At 47.6% G+C, this 21,055-nt stretch overlaps 1 protein-coding gene across 1 annotated transcript in view; it reads right to left on the bottom strand.

Moving 5' to 3' along the window:
- The window catches only part of polrmt (polymerase (RNA) mitochondrial (DNA directed)), a 33,039-nt gene extending 14,854 nt beyond the window's left edge, over window positions 1-18,185 (bottom strand). Inside the window, exons 1-11 of the mRNA XM_066695496.1 lie at window positions 17,997-18,185; window positions 17,209-17,307; window positions 15,383-16,104; window positions 15,089-15,222; window positions 9,841-10,027; window positions 7,218-7,367; window positions 5,830-5,997; window positions 5,467-5,637; window positions 4,872-5,111; window positions 2,836-3,627; window positions 172-294 (exon numbers count right to left, since the gene is read on the bottom strand). Coding sequence (XP_066551593.1) covers window positions 172-294; window positions 2,836-3,627; window positions 4,872-5,111; window positions 5,467-5,637; window positions 5,830-5,997; window positions 7,218-7,367; window positions 9,841-10,027; window positions 15,089-15,222; window positions 15,383-16,104; window positions 17,209-17,307; window positions 17,997-18,138 — 2,928 coding nt within the window. The 5' untranslated portion in view covers window positions 18,139-18,185. The remainder of the gene's footprint in view (window positions 1-171; window positions 295-2,835; window positions 3,628-4,871; window positions 5,112-5,466; window positions 5,638-5,829; window positions 5,998-7,217; window positions 7,368-9,840; window positions 10,028-15,088; window positions 15,223-15,382; window positions 16,105-17,208; window positions 17,308-17,996) is intronic.
- Between the last annotated feature and the right edge of the window lie 2,870 nt (window positions 18,186-21,055).

Below are 21,055 nucleotides of genomic sequence, written 5' to 3' on the forward strand. Positions count from 1 at the left end.
CACTGGACTGGAGTCAAATAAAATGGATGGAATGCATGTCAAACTAGGAGTGGATAACTTAAGAAACACAGACAAGATAAACAAAGTCAGTGCGCCAGGCTGCCGAGACACAAAAACAAAATTTGAAGCCAGGAAGGCAGGTGAGATGAGATGCCCAGCATGGAGACTTGCCTGGTGCACGGGGAAGTGGGAGATGTACTGCGTGTGGTTGGGCGATCGAGACGCGTTGGCGATCTCCATACAGCATGACAACGCCTGCCAGGGCTCGTCCACCTCCGTCCACCACTGCTTGCCCTGTGTAGGAAAGACACACACAAACACAATCAGAAGCCGTCACAGAAGTCTGTAGTCTCACAGGAGCACTTTGCCTCCGGCAGGATGACATTGTTTTTCTTTTCAATTTTGGTTTGCATGTTCACTTTAATACCCCGGTGCGGGGTGAATCATTTATGAGGCCCTTTTTAAAAATGCATAAAACAAAAGCCTCCCCGAATCTTTTCAATTTTAGGTACAAAGCCCTCCAGGTTTTTGCTAAAATGGAGCTTTCCACTGTACATGCCAGCTTTGATCCCGTGTGTGCGTGTGTGGAGGGGTCGGCTTTTTAATCAAGTTTAAGCAGAGCGCGGTTTGAGTGCGACGTCTGAAATACTTTCATCTCACATTCAGTCCACAGCGGGGGAGAGAGAAACCAAACTAACTCAAAAGCAGGCTTATTGTGCAGGGAAATGAGAGCAATATACACTCACCTAAAGGATTATTAGGAACACCATACTAATACTGTGTTTGACCCCCTTTCGCCTTCAGAACTGCCTTAATTCTACGTGGCATTGATTCAACAAGGTGCTGAAAGCATTCTTTAGAAATGTTGGCCCATATTGATAGGATAGCATCTTGCAGTTGATGGAGATTTGTGGGATGCACATCCAGGGCACGAAGCTCCCGTTCCACCACATCCCAAAGATGCTCTATTGGGTTGAGATCTGGTGACTGTGGGGGCCAGTTTAGTACAGTGAACTCATTGTCATGTTCAAGAAACCAATTTGAAATGATTCGACCTTTGTGACATGGTGCATTATCCTGCTGGAAGTAGCCATCAGAGGATGGGTACATGGTGGTCATAAAGGGATGGACATGGTCAGAAACAATGCTCAGGTAGGCCGTGGCATTTAAACGATGCCCAATCGGCACTAAGGGGCCTAAAGTGTGCCAAGAAAACATCCCCCACACCATTACACCACCACCACCAGCCTGCACAGTGGTAACAAGGCATGATGGATCCATGTTCTCATTCTGTTTACGCCAAATTCTGACTCTACCATCTGAATGTCTCAACAGAAATCGAGACTCATCAGACCAGGCAACATTTTTCCAGTCTTCAACTGTCCAATTTTGGTGAGCTTGTGCAAATTGTAGGATCTTTTTCCTATTTGTAGTGGAGATGAGTGGTACCCGGTGGGGTCTTCTGCTGTTGTAGCCCATCCGCCTCAAGGTTGTACGTGTTGTGGCTTCACAAATGCTTAGCTGCATACCTCGGTTGTAATGAGTGGTTATTTCAGTCAAAGTTGCTCTTCTATCAGCTTGAATCAGTCGGCCCATTCTCCTCTGACCTCTAGCATCAACAAGGCATTTTCGCCCTCAGGACTGCCGCATACTGGATGTTTTTCCCTTTTCACACCATTCTTTGTAAACCCTAGAAATGGTTGCGTGTGAAAATCCCAGTAACTGAGCAGATTGTGAAATACTCAGACTGGCCCGTCTGGCACCAACAACCATGCCACGCTCAAAATTGCTTAAATCACCTTTCTTTCCCATTCAGACATTCAGTTTGGAGTTCAGGAGATTGTCTTGACCAGGACCACACCCCTAAATGCATTGAAGCAACTGCCATGTGATTGGTTGGTTAGATAATTGCATTAATGAGAAATTGAACAGGTGTTCCTAATAATCCTTTAGGTGAGTGTATGTAAAGGGCTCAATCAAAATCTAGAGTGAATTGACTGTCAACATTCATAACCAGTCTAATTCAAATTAACAACTGTCTTGACCAATCCAACCTTCTATGATTTCACTGGTCTGTCGAGTCTTACTAGGCCACACAATGCCAGGGATCAATGCATGCCTTATAGACCCACACTGACACCAGCAATCATGCTAAAACACTGTTTTCTGAAACTGGGAAAGCTGACAAGCTGTGATCCGAAAGGCAGACGAGATGGAAGGTGTGGTGAATAATTAACAAGCACAGCACCAAACTTCAAATTCTGCAAGAAAAAGACACACGCTCTGTCCCCGTCAGGGCGCTCACACTGAAAACAGATGTTGGAGAAGTTAGCCAACATTTTCCTAAAATGGATTTCTTCTGGGGGCATTTCTTTGAAACTGCAAAAGCAAGTGATCTGGACTTGATTTGAAACTAAAATGCTGGTCCCTCAACTGCAGGTTTCTTAATGTGTGCTGGCAGCCTAAATCAGCTGTAAAACCAATCGATAATAACTAGCACCAGTATACGGAGTGTGGTGTGATAAATGGAAATAAATCTAGATTTAAAATGATAAAATTCTGCACAGACACAAGATAAGATGTTGGGGGACAAAGTGATTATTTAAGGTCTAGTTTCTGTAACAAAATCTCTTCATATTTGTTAAGCTGCATAAATTGAATGTACGATACATTTGAAATAAATAAAAAAATTAAAAAAACTCTGAAAAGAGCTGATTAAGTTACTGTTGGTGAAAGCGACTTCTCAGTCAATGCCTTCCTTTGCCCACCATTTTGAAATTCACGCAAAATGATGCCCACCAGGGGGCGGAGCTGAACACAGCCAGCACCACTCACAGTGAGGGGGTTGTCGGCCGAGTCGAGTATGTCGTCCATGATGCTGTTGGCGTACTGCAGCCTCTCTGCCAGGGAGCTGCTCTTCTTGAGGCCGGTGAGGTTGACCAGGTGGATCTTGAGCCAGTCCAGGCCGTGCCGCCCCAGTGGCTTACCCTCGGCGAACAGCAGGATGGCGCGGGTGACGTCGCTGCCCAGGTGGTTGAAGTAAGGCGGGCAGGGGTAGGTGCGCCCGCGGAAGTCCATGTTGTGCGGGAACCAGAAGACCTGGTCGCGCACGTGGTTGGCGATGGAGAGCTTGTAGAGCGCGTCCATGCGCAAGCTGTGCATCTCTGCCTGCTTCTTCCGGCACTTGGCCACCTCGCGTTTGAGGAAGGCCTTCTCCGCCAGGGACAGCGAGGGCTCCCGGGGGTTGAAGCGGGGCGACTGGGGGGCCTCGGACACTGGCGGGGGGACGTCTAGTTTCTCGCTGCCCTTAGCGTTGAAGATGGAGATGATGATGTCCAGCAGGGGTTGGTTGATCTTCCAGGCGCAGTTGCCCAGCTGGTTAAGGGAGTCCAGCACGGCGTGGAGGTCCTCCTGGGGGCATTTCTCCAGGAGCTGCGAGTGCTGGACCGCACCATCTACCGAGCGCATCAGCTTGGTGGGTGTCAGGATGTAGGTGCCGAACTTCGGGGAGGTCCAGGGCACCGGTGGGCACAGCATGGGCATCACGTAGGAGTCAAAGGTCAACTTGGTCTCCATGGCTTCTGACAGGATATGCATCAGGATCGGGTGGGGTTTGATAAAGCCGACCTTGGGTGAATTAAAGAGAAGAATACAAATAAATACAATTTAAGGTAAGGCCTACCACAAACAAGATGAGCCCTGTTAATTGATTAATTGGTCTATTGCTTGATTGATCAATTGATTAATGACATCAGTAAGCTTCCATCTCAATTTCAAATCCTGCCTGGCAGCACCAGACTCCAAAGTTGTTCCAGTGCAGTGATAGATGCTGGGAATATGGAGGAGCTCAGTGAACGTGTGGAGATTCCTTGATTAACATCTCCAAGATGGGGCCCGAAGTTATTGCACTCCCCCACTAGGCCGCCCCTGTCAGCCAAAGAGCTTAGGAGAGGAGAGGCTGTCTTTAAAAACCACAAAGCCGTCTCGTCTATCAACGCTGCGGTTCCGGATGTCGAGAGAGAGAGAGAGAGAGAGAGAGGGAGGGAGAGGGAGGGAGAGGGAGAGGGAGAGGGAGAGGGAGAGGGGGAGGGGCTCAATTTCACACACAACGCTGAGATTTGGGGAAGGGAAAAATGGAAAAATATATATCCCAAAAATAAAGAAGTGTCTTGCTGATCTGAGTGGCCTTTGACTCTGCTCACAGGGAGTAAATCAGGCAGCCAATTAAGAAGATAGCTAGGAAAGGGATTAGCTTCAGAGCCATTAGTCTTGGCTAACTGCACCATCTATCCTTGCAGGAAAGCTGTTCTATAATTCATAGGCCGATATGGTGGCAAAAGGAAGCTAATATGAAAGAGCTCAAGTGTGTGGAGAAGGCAGACTACCCCGTTTAAGGTGGCATTACACATTATTACTGCTTGCCGTGAGCCTTGAGGATTAGTCAGAAAGGATGCTCTTTGATTGACGCATAAAGCGCAAATATAGTCGATCAAGGCCTCGTAAGGTTTCTTAGACACAAAACAGGGAAACAAACATATATTCACGTGCAAATCCATGACCAGATCGGATGACGAACGCGTGACTTGCATGTCACAAGAGTGGATCTAAAAACCCTCCCTCAGAAGACCGGTGCAGGTCAAAATTAACAGCCCAGTCCCCACTATGCCTAACAGATCGAGTTCTCATTAACAGTATTTAGAAAAACATTTTTGGGGATCAGCTGGGAGCTCAGAACAGAACCAAGACTGAAGCAGAAATGGCCCGACATAAGAAGTTCATATCTAAAGCCTGATTCATGTAACTCAATCTCTAATTTTAGGTTTTTCAAAGTGGGGAAAGAGGTCATAAACACATATAATCTGCCGGCTCACCTGCCGATTGCTGCGGAAGGTGTACATGTGATACAGCACCGGGATGAGCTTCTTCTCCTGGGCGGGGGCCAGGATGTTGCTGTGCACTTTGACCTCTCGGACCATGAGGTCGACCAAGTGGGCACCCACCTGCACCACCAGAATGTGGGGCCACTGCGTGTCGTCACACGGGAGGGAGGGGCCAGAGTTCAGCCCCGCCTCCAGCTCCGCCCAGCGCTCCCGGGGCAAGTGCTTGCTAGACTGGAGAGAAGGAGGGAGAGATGGAGTCGGATGAGAGAGGGAATGACAGTTTGAGTAAGAAAAAGTGTGACGGAGAGCGAGAGAGAAAGGGACAAATCGTTAAAGAGTTTGACTGGGATGCACTGCAAAGAGGGAATGAGAGGAGAGAAGGTATGAGAGTCTGAGTGAGAAACAGTGTGTGACAATGACAGGAGAGAGAGAGGGAGCTAGTGCTGCAGTCTGGTTACTTTAATGCTAGTTTGCACTGTCTAAAGGGATCTTGATATCACCTGCAGAGCAGAGAGAAAGAGACAGATGAGGAAATGGAAAGAGAGCGAGAGAGTGTGGGAGGGAGACACACAGAGAATATCAGTACCTCCGTGTCTTCGGCCAGCAGCTCAGCATATCTGTTGTAGATGGTGGTGATCTTGTCCAGCATTAGACTCCTGGCCTTTGTCCGGATGCAGTATTTGTTGTAGACCTTGTTGCCCAACTCTTTGGCCAGGATCAGCAGGGACTCCCCATTGGGCTGCAGCCTGACCAGACTCTGAGGATGGGCAGTGGACCATTAACAAGGAGGAGGAGGAAGGAGGAGGGGAAGTTGCAAGGAGGGATAAATTAACAAACAAACCCTCCTAAGGAAGCCAGGGCTCATCAAGGAAACTCAGCACAAAGCAAGATTGAACCAATGGGTTATTTTTAATTGTGTGGCAGCATCCCCCGGGCTGCTGTCGCTCACCTGTAGCATGATGTCCACGTACTCGTGCTCCTCCAGCAAACACAGATACGGGTACAGGTTCATCTTCCAGCTCTTCTGCCCATTGTTGGCCAGGACCAGCTTACTGTCTCTGAAGGCCTGCAACAGGACTGGGTGCCACTGGGTGCGCAGAAGTCCCAGCAGCTCCCTCTGCAAGACAGGCACGGCAGAGAGTCACGCAGCGCCCCACGCACACAAAACTCTCCAGGTTCTTATCTCCTTTTGTTGTTTTTTTATATTAATGAATACATTATTCACATAATCGGATTCCTCCGCTCTTGACTTTGCACAAACGGTCGTCCTTGCACTCGTGGAGTTTCATTTTTTCTGTTTGGTGCGGGACAGACAGGATTAATTGCATTCTGGTCAACGAGGTGAAAGAGGACAAGACGTGGGAGGAGGGAAGACGAGGAGGAGGGAGAGAGCGGGTGAAGAGGCGCCCTCTGCACTCGCGCCTCGAAACTGGGTCACGATCATTTCCAGCAGAATTCCCTTTTCTAGGCCAGGAGAGCAACCTGCTGGATAATGCCAACGCACAGGCCTCCTTGACAGTAGATCAGGACTCGAACGGCAGGCTGTCATTGTTATGTGTGTGATAGCGATCGAAAGGTGGGATGATCACTGGGGAACAGACGATGCACAGTGATTTTAATCTAAATGCCAGTGTTGAACTTTCCTCCAGTTCCCTGGATAACAACTTAAACCCTGCTGCCTGAAACTCCCTGAGGGCTAGAACGTGGTTATATCTGGAGTTTTCAATATAAATATATACAGTTTATAGATATTATGTTTTTCTCTTCAGTTTCTCTCATGCAGCTCTCTCAGGTAAGGGAGGTAATGGGATTTGCAATTTTCACAAATTGTCTGTGTAAATAAATAACATCTATTTGAATTCAAATAGAATACAGTTTGGATAATCTGGAGAATACAAGTTCAATTTGTATTGGACAAATCCGCTCGATTGCCACCTGTGATTTATGCAGTACTAATGCATAAATCAGTAACCAATACTAGATTTTCCTCAGAGTGAAAGACGGGGTCCCCAAATACATTTCCAATATCATGGTTAGCCTGAAGCACAAACCTATCAATGACAAAACCCATAACCATAATTCATCTCAGATTAGAAATATTAGAAAAATCGACACAAAGCAGAGTTGGGGTGTGTGGCCATGGAGATAGGGGGTGGGGTCTAATGGGTGTGGCTATTGATAATGGGTGGAGCGGACAAGGATGTGGTTTTGTATTGGGGGTTGGGTATGTGGGTGTGGTTACAGTGGGGTGGGATCTATGGGTGGGGTTACGGTGAGTGGGCGTGTGGTGGGGTGTGGCTACATATAGAGGGGTGGAGTCCGACAGTGGTACTGTACCATTTTGGCCATGTGCTCAGTGACGGGCTTGGAGGCCTCCACTGAATCGATGGTGATGGTGTCAGCCTGCTCCATGGCCAGCTGCTGCTCAAATCGCGCCCGCAGCTCCGCCAGGGAGAAGCCCATCTTGGGGTAGTGAGCCTCGTCCCTCTGAAAGACAACACAGGGAAAGGCTGATACTTTACACTACAGCACAGCACAGTGATTCACACTCTTGATTCTGTTCTTAAATCATATCCAAGTATAGGAACAGCCATGGCAGTAGGAAGATTATTAAGTTGCCCTGGATAAGGGCGTATGCAAATAAATACATTATTATTTTAAATTAAAAATACAAAGTACATCAAATATTAATGCAAATACATTTTTAAATAAATGAACAATAGGATGAAATCCAATGGTGCTAAATGTCAATAAGAAATTATATTTTATCTTGGCCACAGTGAATGTTCTCTTTTGTTATAAGCAGCTTTCTACAAATGCATGCAAGAAAGCAGACACCCAGTCTGTCCTCACACAGGGATCCTCGCTGTCTCGCTGTAAGTAGGCCAACCTGCCTCCACCCCAGGGGACCACTGTAATTATACCTGTGTGTAACCAGACTCCAGTGGATCCAATACAGCTTCTCACAGAATGAACCGACAGCAATGGAGAGCGGACGTGTCGAGACAAAAATGTTTGTGCAAATCCGAGAACCCCCTGTTACTGTAATTAACACATCAGAAGTATTTACCTTTACATCTGTCTGGGAGAACCACGCGGTAATGAGACGGCGCAGGACTCGGCGTGCGAGATGCCTGGCTGACAGCCAAATGGACGTCTCCCGTTGTGTTAATACGTGCAAGTAAACACGCGCGCTCTCACACACACAGACGGAGACTCAAACATTCGCAGTGACTCTAAATTTCATCCCTCAGCCCCGAGGACTACCTACACTACACCATGTCTTGTGTATGTTGCGATGCCTCTCTAAACAGGGCTTTGGAGTCTCACCTGAGAAACCCCTGTTGTGGGTGCAGAGCACTAGACACCTGGATTGGCATTACAGTGATCTGGCTACTGACTGATAAACAAATGCCTATCAGATACAGTGGCCGTACACAAAGCAGCTGAACACAGCAAGTGTTTGTGCTGGGGGGAATCGTTCAGCCCAATCCTGGGCCTGTGTTCGAGAGCTCTGAGCAGGGCCCCTGTGCGAGTGGCTGCTTTAAGGAGCTGAGTGGCACAGGCCCAGGGATGACTGGCACTAATGGCCAGGAGGTGCCAGCTGTGCTCTTCTCCGGGGGCACAGAGCAGAACATGACCCTGCCAGCCAGGTGACAGCTCGGAGACAGCCTCCAAGAGAAACAAGAGCAGAATAAAGGAGAAAAGGAGAGAGACAGGGAGGGAGAGAGAGAGAGAGGGATTTGGAAGGAGAGAAGTTGAGGGCATAATTAATTTGACTGGGATTTCTGGCTTGTGGCATTGGTGAAGGGGTCAGAAAACAAAGCACTCTTGACTGTGAAAGGTTGATGAGAGAGAGAGAGAGAAACGTACAACATTCCTTTTAAACAAGAGAAACACTGCGGCTGTGATTCATGAGATACGCCCAGACACAGACAGGGAAGCTCAACGCATGAGCCTTCCCAGAGAGGGGAGCAGCTGGCAATGTTAGGGGAATGCAGGGCAGCCGGTATGCAAATGAGGCCAGTAGATGTGCCACCGTGTAAAAACATATATTAAAGAAAACTATAAAACATGCAGGGATGTTCCTTCCAATTTAATAGTGATATCGGATTTGATTGAGGGCACAGAGAGCTCTACGCTAAATCAATCTTGCCCACAGGCAGCGATGCCAAGAGAGCATCCTGTCACCCATCAGATAATAAAAGACCTGGATGCCTTTTTGTTTCTTTCCTTCTCCAGTGTCTATTAGTGACAGATGTAGAAGAATGAAATAAAGCCGAAGAAAAAGGTTTCTAATTTTGAACAAACTGTCGACTCCACAATAAACACTCGAAATGGGCACGTTTCCCACAATCGAAAAAGCAGGGCCTAAGCATAAAAAAATAAGGCTGATATAGTATGTAGTAGAAAATGTGCCATTACGCACAAATTCAAAGTAGATTTCTCTCCAGGAAGTGGAAGCAGGGGGCGTGTATAATGTGATAGAAAATGAATTAGGAAATGATGAAAATATCACTGCTTTTGCACGGCGTACAGCTCCTGAGGTCCCTCAGTTGCACAATGCGTACGGCTCAGTTGTTATTCATTTCGGTGGCGAGATGAACGGCAGAATGAGACTAGGATCGGCTACATCCAATTTGTCATTTGAGCGCCGAAACAAAAATGTAAATATAACCCAGTCGCGGCATGCAGCCTGCTAAAAATACCCCGACGCAGGCACGTCAATTAAAGCGGTGTGAAAACAGTAAGCCATGCCGCTGAGGACTGAATTTGCACCTCTTTTCAATGACAAGGAAAATGCTTATGGAAGTATATGGCATGGCAGGCAAATTATTATTTTTTCGGTGAGGGTGGAGCATCACGTCTTTCTCTGAAAAACTCTCTCCCTGGCCTTGCTGGTATAGGGGGGCTGGGTGTCATGTTATCCGGTGCAGAAGACGGCTCCCTGCCCAGGTACCTTGATGTAGAAGTCTTGCATGAGAGGAGAAGAGCAGATCCGGGCCTCTGTGTCCAGGCTGGGCTGGAAGTCGGGCTGCACGACCTGCATGGCCCTCAGTACCATCTCTCGCTCGTCCTCCCTGAACACACAGTCCCTGAACACGTCCTGCACCGAGAGGCCTTCCTCCTCCAGCTGCTGCAAGCACCTGCACAGGAAGAGAGGAGTAATGGGTTAAATACATCGTTTAAATCACACACACACACACACCGCCACCCAACAAAGGGCATAGATCTGTGACACCAGCACGTCAGAGAAATGTGAACATGCACTGAGATAAGAGAGCCCTATACATTTTTGTATTTACTTACAGGTTGTCACTTTTTAAACATCTGGGGGGAATCGTTTTTTAAGAAGGAGTGAAAAACAATAATTAACACTTTCAAACGCCCACCATTTTGGCTTACAGCTGGAACATCAAAAGGCCAAGGCCTAGCTCAGTGACAAGAGACAGACAGGCCCGTGACAGTGAATAACACATAGCCTGAGCGGCACCGTGGGGCTCCACATCCCGTGCGGGGACACTGTCCTCTAGTGGGGGCCAGACTGCAACTGCAGGAGGAGAAAGGGGAGCACATTCCTTCCGCCCTCTACACCTTTTGCAAGACAGTGATTAAGTAATGGGGCTATTATCAGCTTCACCAGGAAATCCTCCTTTAATTGCCTGGCCTGGCCCTGCAACCACACGCAGCAGGCAATTAGCTCAGATGCTCGTGCTTGGAAAACTTTGCTGGGTGGGTTTTATTTTCGCCAGGTGGGTGATTATTTTTTCTCGAGACCCTGTTTGTGCCCTATCTATATCTATATCTATATCCATATCCATATCTGTATCTAGACTGATGTTGTAGCCTGTGTTTGGAGTGAGGGAACGGGCGGGCATGCACAGCTGCAAAGCTTGAAAGGACACAGGAGACGGGAAGAGGGCTGGCACGGTGCCACAGCTGAGCAGGGGAGGCAGGGGAGAGTGGGACTGCAGGGTGGCACCATATCTCTCCCAAGCTCTCCAGAGAGAGAGAGAGAGAGAGAGAGAGAGAGAGAGAGAGAGAGAGAGAGAGAGAGAGAGAGAGAGAGAGAGAGAGACAGTGGGGCAAGGAGACACCAGTGCATAGGGGACAATGACACTGGCATCACTTTACTGTCACCAATCCCCCCCCACCTTTACGAACACAATCGACAACTATCTCCTACAAACATGGGGAATGGGGTTGTAACAGTCACGACAGCCCCTCTGCCCTGCGCGGTACCCTCCACATACATTTCTGCCTGGGAGAGGAACAGCTGGGTCCCTGCACAGAAAAATACTTCCTTTTTTATGGGACATGTGTCTCAGGGCAAAGCCAACCACTTACAGGCTGCCCTTCATTTTGTCTAAGTCTAGAGATGAAAAAACAGCCCCGTCAGTCCATCGGCCAAGTCAGAGTCAGTTTGAGCACTGGAGCTTGCAGCAGATCAGAGCTACAGCTCTATGTCATTTAAATAAAAGGTCATCGTGAACATCATCACCTTTACCTTGTAGATTTAAAAATAAATAAATAAATGAAGAGCACAAGTTTCACGTTTGTCAGGTCAAACCACTGAACTTTCCAGGCTGTTTATTTTAAATACACACGAGTTAAAAGTTCTTGTGTTAAAACAACCCTTCACACTACTTTGCTACATTTAATGTAAAAAAAAACAAAAAAAACACTCAATGCCACTTACATCACCTATTTGATGACAGAATTCTGCCTGGATTAGAGAAGGTCCCCCCCCCCCCCCCATCAAAGATGCATTGACATGCAACAACAAAACAAAAACACCAGAACAAAAAAAATAAAATAAAAAAGTACACTTCATAAATGGATTGATAATGTCCCTGCCAAATATAGCGCACAATCCATCTAAATGATTCAGGTCTGGTTTCATCCGCTTGCTAAATATTCTAGGAATCAATATCGCAGACTATCCATAGAATGACCTTGCGAGACGTGGACAGGCAGGGAGAGACTGCACAGAGCGTCCTCCCCAACACAGCAACGTCTGTAATTCATCACAATCTGCCTGCCATTAATCAATGGCATTTAGGTAGCCATTTAAACCCCTCTCAGCCTACGAAAGCAGGCAAAAATGGGAAGCAAAATGTTGCCACAGCAAGAAAAAACAACAGCTTGGAAGCAGGAAAAAAAAAATGTGATATAAAATGGGACGATTGCACTATATTTCTTAGATTGAACCTAAGTTCCAGGGACATCCTACTGAAGAGATTGTCCAGAACTTGGCAGGAAAAATCTGAACAAGCAAGAGGCACTGAAAATGCATTACAGACAAAAAGATCAACACCAGGCGCAAATTAGATGTTTTTTTTTTTTTTTTTTTATGTTCTATATGTACAACACTGGCCCTGAGGGAGTACAGGACTCCGTGTTTACTTGCTCAAATGACAGCCATAACTCCCTCGGGGGGGCGGGACAAGAAATTCGTTCAATAAAAACATGGAATAGCCCTATACAATTACCTGAGCTTAAGAGAGCCTCAGTTCATTGCTGGCGGATTTATCTCAATCAATAAAGGCTGTCAAATGTCCAGTCTGGACAGAAACCTAGGACAATGAGTGTTCAGGGCGATGCAGGGAGGAACAAAAAGTGAACTGGTTTACACTCACTGATAAGACAGGAAGTGACGTTAGAATCCATGATAAGCAGTGAAACCAGAAGGTAATGGATCAGACAACGAGCTGTGACCCGTCCTCTGTGCACCACATACGTTCCCCGTATGGCAGCCTGGACTTGTGGACCATGCAGGCTCTAATGCGGACAGCTATACAGAAGAGTGGTATACATTTAGGTCACGATATATAATAAACACTGTGGGGAAAACTAAACCACATCACTATTTCTTAAAAACATTTTTTTGGGGGGTCATTTTAATACTGTATTCCAATTGGATTTTATTTATTTATATATAAATAGTTTTTTTTTCCATTTTCTCCCAGGTGTAGAGATTCCAGGAAACGCTGAGAAACACATCTGAGCCCGGTGCAGTGGGAGGCAGGCAAAAGACAAACCCTGGGCAAAACTGCTGGAGTCATTCATCCTAATTTAGGGAAGCTGTTCACAAGCTGAGCCCAGCGCATGCTCAGCGCCCCACACAGCGATGGCATGGTCAGTAGCTCACATACAAGCATAGGAAAGAAAAAAAAACAAAAAAAAACAGAAAAACTGAGGAACAAGCCCTCCACACGCAGACCAACCACCAGCCTCTTGCTCGAAGTTTACCGATTGCTCCTCAGCTCTGATATCGTACAGCTTTGTGAATCAGTTGTGGGAGTCTTGTCGTGTGAAAAATTTTACATAGCGCAGTAATTCCTAAACATGCACTACCTGATCGAATCATATTCATTCTTTAACGATATAGAAGACTGTCTGTGAGTTCAATTGAAATATACATCTGCCTTTCCAAATAGCAAGCATTGACAAAATATTTGGAATATTATGCATTCATGTAGCACATGCCTCTATACAAGGTGACTTATGTGGTTTACAAGAGTATAAAAGATTCCATACAAGTGCTTATGGAAGGATACAAAGAGCAACATTGTGTCAAAATTCAATCTCAGCTATAATATTTATGCTCGACTCCTTCCTCTCGGATAATGAGGACTTCTCGCCTTCCCAGTCGCCTTCAACAACTCTGACCTTGCCTTCCCAGGACCAAAACCAGAGCTGTGTAATAATCAGTACACTTATCAGTAACCAATTAACATTCTTACACAAATATGAAGTCCTACATTGTGACACTCCACACTGCACTAATAACAATAACCCGGGAGGGAAAGTCGTACACAGAGAGAGATTAATAGAATTTAAATCTCTTTGTTCGCCGGGGACAAAGGCGCCTCAGAGAAGATGTGATCGAGGGCTTTTCATAAATGTCTACAAAGGGATCAACAGCGTCAGCGCAAATCCTCACTTCAAAACTCCAGACGGAGACCCACAACAGAGAGCACAACGCAGACACGGAGAGCTGCTAAACTCAAGACCGGAAACCGGGTGTCAGATTACCTCATGTGTCCTTACGGTTTGAGATTACGAATGAAAATGTATATAAAATAAGCCGAATTCTCCACGGTTTTGAGTCAGGGTTTTACTCTCTCTGTCTGCATTTTGTCTTTTATGCATTTTATTTTATTTTATGTGCAGGGGTCAAAATCACGTTGTCTGCTGCAGGGTGTGAAGGCTAACAAAGACTTGCCAAGGACAGGGGAGATGGCGATTGTGTGGAGAGAGAGAGATGCGTAGGTCGCCGGTAGAACTGCAAGGTCGATGGCAAACTTCCGTCCAGCTCTCGCAGCGGAAGCCCCCTAGACGTAGCACCTGTGCGGTTATGCGTGCGCTTCCCGTCTGAACAGCACTTGACAGGGCAGCCCAGGAAATCAAACGACACGTTATTCCAGGAGAACAAACCTGGGCACCAAGCAGATTGTATGAAAAGGAAGCATTTAATTGCACTCTTGTGTGTTGGTTTGTTTTGTTTCTCTGCACAGGCATCTAAATGAAAAGGTAACACGTGGGTCAAGGGTAAAATCGAGAGAACACACGGAAGTCTTCCATTTATTTCAGGCTGAGGAGTGATCACAGACGATCAGGAGCGATCAGCTCGAGGGAGAGTGGCAGGGAAGATGCAACTGGTTTGACAGGGAAGGAGGCGTGTGCAGGCCTGGATTTGGCAGGAGCGCCCGTGATGTACTGCACGAAGAGCAGGCAAAGCAGCACAGCTCTCTCGAGTGAAAGCAATGGGATGTCAAGCAAACACTTTCAAACACTCAGTCACTGGGGGGGGAATAAAAATCTAGTCTTAAGAGCTTCAACATCAAGCTAAAGTATTCTGATAACCCCGACACAGAATTTCACACACAAGGCAGCAGAACAGACCGCATGAAGGACAAGACCTATACAGTGAGATCAGCACCATCTAGTGGATCAACACAGAAAGAGCTTTTTCAATTCTGCAAAAAGGGTGCCTTTACAACATGCAATACCCATCTTCGGTATCCAGGCACACACGTCCTCACTCACTGCTTCTCTTAACAAATCTGCATTATTCTGATGTTTATTTACACATCCTTAATATAAAACCAACTTAGTTAGGGGGACCCAAGCACATCTTCCCCTGCTGTGTTATGCCCACTTGTCACGCTTAACAGAAAAACAAGATTGGGGGAGGGGGTTACCTGTTGATTACTCGTGGGGAGCAGCTGCCATGCCGGCCCATACACTCTAGAGCAGCGCAGTAGGAGCTCAGGTTGGGCTTCAGGCCGGCCTCCTCCAGCATGACAAACAGACGGCCAATCTGGTTCAGAGAGCCCTGTACGACAGCAAAGAGGGGAATCAGCCACAACCCTCAGGAAATAGGACGACGCTTCCCAGACTGCCCATGCTCAGGAGTTAGGTTCATTAAGACAGCTTTCTGTTAGTCAGACAGACAGGCAGGCAGTTGGACAGTTGGTAACCGCAGAGAAGCTCACCTTCTTGGCCCAGACCCGCATCATGATGTTGTAGGCATTGATGGGAAGCACTTTCCGGCGGCTGAGGTTGCGGTGGTGGTACAGCAGGCAGCTGTGCGCGCGCTGCACGTCCCCAGAGAAGATGCAGGCCTCCAGGTAGGAGCACATGCCGAGCTGGCTGTCCGCATTGCGGCTGCCCTCCCCGTACTCCAGCAACGGCTCGGGCCTGGCAGAGTCCCACTGGTTCAGGCGCTGGTCTAACTCCTCCACCGCCACCAGCTCCGCCTCTCGTGAGTCCCCCTCCCCACCGCTGGGAGGCCTGCCCCCAGATAGCACCTGCTTCTGGTCCCGGGAGGAGCCGGCTCGAACCCCTTTACTCCCCCCGGTGGTGGCTCTGGGAGCAGGCTGCGTCCCACTGATGGTCTTGAAACTCTTGCCTGTCCTGTGCTCCGGCTCGCTCTCCTTGTCCTTCTGCTGGAGTTTCCTGCTCTTGGTCCATCTCTCCTTCTTCAGTTTCTCCATCCAGCGGCTGGGGTTGGTTCTCAGAGATGGCCGTTCGGCGTCCCCCTTCTTGCTATCCTGCATTTCCTTAGCAGCCACCCCGCTGTCCCGCGCCGTGCTCCTTATACCCCTGACTCCAGGGCCGCCTCTCTCGCTAGGGGGCGTCCTAACAAATTGCACCTCCGAGTGTTTCACTTCCACCAGGACATCTGACTGGAGCTGTTGTATACGGGCCTCCAGGACTGGAGCGAAACACAGAGAGAGAAAGACAGGGGGCAGAACGTCAGTGCAAAAGCCTAAGTGTCACTAAACTGCACCATTGCAGCTGTTCATTTGAGAAGCAATTAGCAAAATATTGCATTAATAAAATCTTTGTATGATTAAATAATTTTTGAAAGGGAACTCATAGAATGACCCAAGAGTGCAATTAGCAGCTAAACAAAATAATCTAGCCTGTGTTAGTCACATTATAAACACCACCACCGAACCGACTGATAGCCAAGGCTGAAAATCTACATTCATATCCTGCACGCTTTCCCCGACAGCACAGAAAATGGGAAAGCTGAACTGAACCCAAGGGCCGTGTGGGATAATCAATCTTCATTGAGACAGGGCTGGTTTCCCAGCGCAGCTCAGAGCAGATTAATATCAGCTTTAATAAGGTCTGATTCATTACTGAAATGAATAACTAGATTGCCGAACACGGGCAAATTTATTAATTAGCCGTCATTTGCCTGTCTTTTTTGCTGTGGCATTAAATGGCGAACGCTGCTGCTGACATTTAAAGACCTTAGCTCACGCTCCAGCCCATGTGCAAAGACAGCCCTTGGGGGGACAACAAACCTCCACAGTAAACCCCTCTGAGCTCTGCCCTTTAAGGAGTGCTGTAAGTAATTCATTTCTCACAGGATGTGTTACATTTTCCACAGCATACAGTGTCTTCTGCATGACTCTGGGCCGAGAGACACTGCGCTATTAAAATAGTTGACACTCGACCATAACTAGGAAACACAGGGGAAAAAAACAGATCCACATGAGATGAAAATGTGGATTTGGAAGATGGCTTTCTAGGAGGAATTTTAGAATTTTAGAGTGTGGCGAGTGTGTGCATTGATTTCCCCACATATTAATGTCCCTCCTCTCATGTAATCAAGTGATAAATTGCTATTTCATTACAAAGAGTATAATAAATAAGACTTGAGAACTATTTTGCCAAATTCCTTTCACTCCTCCTCAAAGACAGTGGATCAGTCCCTATGACATGGCCTTAGTCGGTGCCCTTTGAACCCTGATTAATTGTATGCACATCTGGAGACAGCTGTGTGCTAGTGTCCAGCCGGGCTTACCATCCACCAGCTGAGTCTGCTCCCATGTCCTCTTCTTGGTGTCCTGTTTCTTGGGGATGCAGGCAGAGACGTTCCTGCGAAACACAGCCCAGGGAGCCCCTGCAGATGGAGGGATACAACCACAACACAGTACAAAACACACATTCATGCGGATAGTTAACAAAACTCTGCCTCGAAGCGCACGGTTTACTGTCAAAGCCATCGTCTGCACCCACATGCAAACACAGAAGAAACTAATGTTGCTGTTTTTTGTTTTGTTTTACGTAACAGTAACACAGAAACCTTAATTTCAACACAAGCCTGTACATAACAGATGGGATGTGACATGTGTTTTTGATTGTGATTGCCACTGTATATATGCATGTCTTGTCTTGTGTACACATTCTTCTAATCAGGCCCGAGTGGACAGCTATATTTAAGCCATTACGAGACCTCATTCAAACCCCGTTTTCTTTCACTTATCAAATCTGTGCCCGATCCGCAAGATAACGGGGGAGCTTAAACATTAGCCCAAGTCTTAATGCGTATAGGACACAGTGCCCCAAAGGAAACGGTTAACGGGTTTAAATCACTCACATAACTCCTCCGAGACACGTGTATTTTAGTGGCTAGCAATCACTGAGGCTAATGAGACATTTTGAGTAGAGCAACCGAGTAATCAATAGCAGACAACACGTATAACACACCCCGACGTGTAACAGATTCAAGGTTGGGGTTCAAACTATACACGAGTGCACTCCTAACACATTGCCGAGACGTGCATGTCCTGCTCGGCTCACACGACATACCTGCGCTCCTGTTCCCGTCGCTCCGCCGTCGGAGGCAAAAGTGACACTGATCGGCATAAAGCCGCTGTGTTAAAGCGTGTTTCTCCGAGAGGACACGGCCAGGCAGAGATCTGGAGAAAGCGCACAGCCTCAGCAGGGACATGTTGACATGAACCCCCAGCGCAGCCCTGCCTGCTCACACTAGGCTACCATATTGGATCAGACTGTGCTGCACGATCGCGGAGAAGTCGATCGGAAGGTGCGGGGAGAAGATCGCAGAGCCCTCGATCCTTCTCAATGGCATTTGTATGGACGTGGTACATACAGCCTGCCTTCGATCTGCCCATAACATCCATTAAATATTTATCGGATGTGTATTTGATGTATAATTTAACTATTCAATATACTTACGGTGGCAGAATTGTTTGGTGTATACAGGCTAGTTCTGTAGTGTGGGATAGTGTGTCTGTACAGTAATAACCCCCTACTCCTCCCTCTCTTAGTGAAGTGTTAGTGAACACTGTTCTTCCCTTTATTTCGTTAAGCAGTCAGTCCCCCGCTTCCTCTCCGTCCCTCAGCCAGTATCTCCCCCCTCCCCTCTATTCCTTCTGTCTCTTTCCATCTCCCTCGCTCTCTCTTCCCCCTGCCCTGTCCCTCTCTCTCAGTCTCTGGGGTCCACAGATGAAGTCAGGTACTGCAGTGTCCAGCCAGTGTGTCTGCATCTTCCTCTCCCCCATTGTTACTGCAGTGTCACTGTACGCTGTAGAGTCCAGACAGCCACTGTGAGTCTATGCTGTGTTAACACCCCCCTCGGTGTCTCTGGACATGTAGCATTAACTGACACCTCCACCCCTCGACTGCCCTCCCCTCACCCTGACAGACATAATCACAGGTGAGTCCATGTGACGCACTCTCACACACATAAGATCATAAGAATATAAGAAAGTGTACAAATGAGTGGAGGCCATTCGACCCATCGTGCTCGTTTGGTGTCCATTAATAACTAAGTGATCAAGGATCCTATCCAGTCTGTTTTTGAATGTTCCCAAATTGTCTCTTCAGCCACATCGCTGGGGAGTTTGTTCAGATTGTAATGCCTCTCTGTGTGAAGAAGTGTCCCCTGTTTTCCGTTTTGAATGCCTTGAAGCCCAATTTCCATTTGTGTCCCTGGGTGCGTGTGTCCCTGCTGATCTGGAAAAGCTCCTCTGGTTTGATGTGGTCGATGCCTTTCATGATGTTGAAGACTTGGATCAAGTCCCCACGTAGTCTCCTCTGTTCCAGGGTGAAAAGGTTCAGTTCCTCAGTCTCTCAGTAGGACATTCCCTTCAGACCTGGAATAAGTCTGGTTGCTCTCCTCTGAACTGCCTCTAGAGCAGCGATATCTTTCTTGAAGTGTGGAGCCCAGAACTGTCCACAGTATCCAGATGAGCTCTAACTAGTGCATTGTACAGTCTGAACATCACTGCCCTTGTGCTCAATTCTACACTTTTGACAATATACCCTAGCATTGTGTTTGCCTTTTTTATTGCTTCCCCACATTGCTTGGATGGAGAAAGTGAGGAGTCCACATACACTCCTAGGTCTTTCTCAGGCGATACTTCATCTAGTTCTATTCCACCCATAGTGTAATTATAGTGGACATTTTTGTTGTCCACACACACGCTCCCACACTCACACCTGACTCAGTGGGTGTGTGTCTGTCTCACTGTGTGTCTGTGTGGGGTCTCTTTGATGTTTGTGTGTTACAGCGTTGCCCAGTCCGTCACCCTGGAACTGTGACTGAAGTGTGATCAGAGCCTCCTCCGGTCCAGGGACGGCCCCGTCCGACTGTCCCTGCTCTGTCTCTCACTGGAGGCTGAAGCTCTGAGAGACTGTGCACGACCTGCTGAGCCTGCTGGGAGACGCAGCACTGACACTGAGAGAAAGAAGCGGAGAGGCTGCGGTCTGTACAGAGCCGAGGAAACTGACAGCTGAGGCCGCGCAGCAGAAGACTGGATCCGTCCCTCACTGTCCTCCACTAACTCACTTGACCCTCCTCTGCCCTGACCTCCCTGACACAGCGGCCTGGATTCGGTGCTTGCTTGATAAATGCTGCATCTGACCACTTCAGACTAATGCCGGGGTCACATACACGATTTCTACAATCCGACCCGATTTTGTGAACAGTGGGCAGCTCACACTTAACGACTATTTTGCACTGAATTTGTGTCTTTTGCGTCGTGAAGGAGCGCACACAACACGATCAGTTTAGCACAGGGGACACACACTACACTGATCTGACATCCCTGTCATGGCATCTGCGTCACAACCTCCAAATCTCGCAGAAACACGCGTGATCCACACAGAGAAAAGGTCAACAAACACGGACGTGCACATGTACAGGTCACGTCTGTATAGCGCAGATCTGCGCTGCTCCACCAATCAGATCAGAGGATTTCTGCAGATCTGTGCAAAACTGCGGAAAGTACGCGACCACAAACCGCTGTTGCTGCCCCGAAACAACCATTGGTATTTGAAGTATTTTAATAAATACGTATGCCAATCTTATTCTCCTGTCATGTTTATTCTTCTTTTTCTTTTCTCTGCTTCAGTCAGCTCGGCTCTCATTGGCTGCTGATGACGTCACTCTCCACGATCGGTGCCGCTCGCGTCGTAAATATTAAACGTGTTTAATAAAATCGTAGCGACTCCGACCAGCTTACGATCAGATCGGAGGGCAAGCGATGACGTCGCAGCCCGTCTCTCACTACACGACCATCGGCAGCGGGAACCCGACCAGCTGCCTGTCGTGACGATCAGTGCCGATCTGTCGTGAGGGCCAAATCGGGCTTAAAATCGAGACTTTTCATATAATAGTGTTAGTGCATTGAGCCTTTTTTACAGCCTCATCCTCTCCCTCTACATTTCACAATATTGATGCATGCCGGGATGCGGTACTTCATTAGCGTCATCATCGTTCAGATACCTTGGTGTGATTCGTGTGAGTGACGTCACGATCACCTTGTTTTGACGTCATTCTTCATTCACCGCTTAAACCCTACGAGCGTTAACTAACCAGAGCCTACGTCATCATGTGATAT

This window comes from Amia ocellicauda, chromosome 22, assembly GCF_036373705.1.
Source record: "Amia ocellicauda isolate fAmiCal2 chromosome 22, fAmiCal2.hap1, whole genome shotgun sequence".
Lineage (NCBI taxonomy): Eukaryota > Metazoa > Chordata > Actinopteri > Amiiformes > Amiidae > Amia > Amia ocellicauda.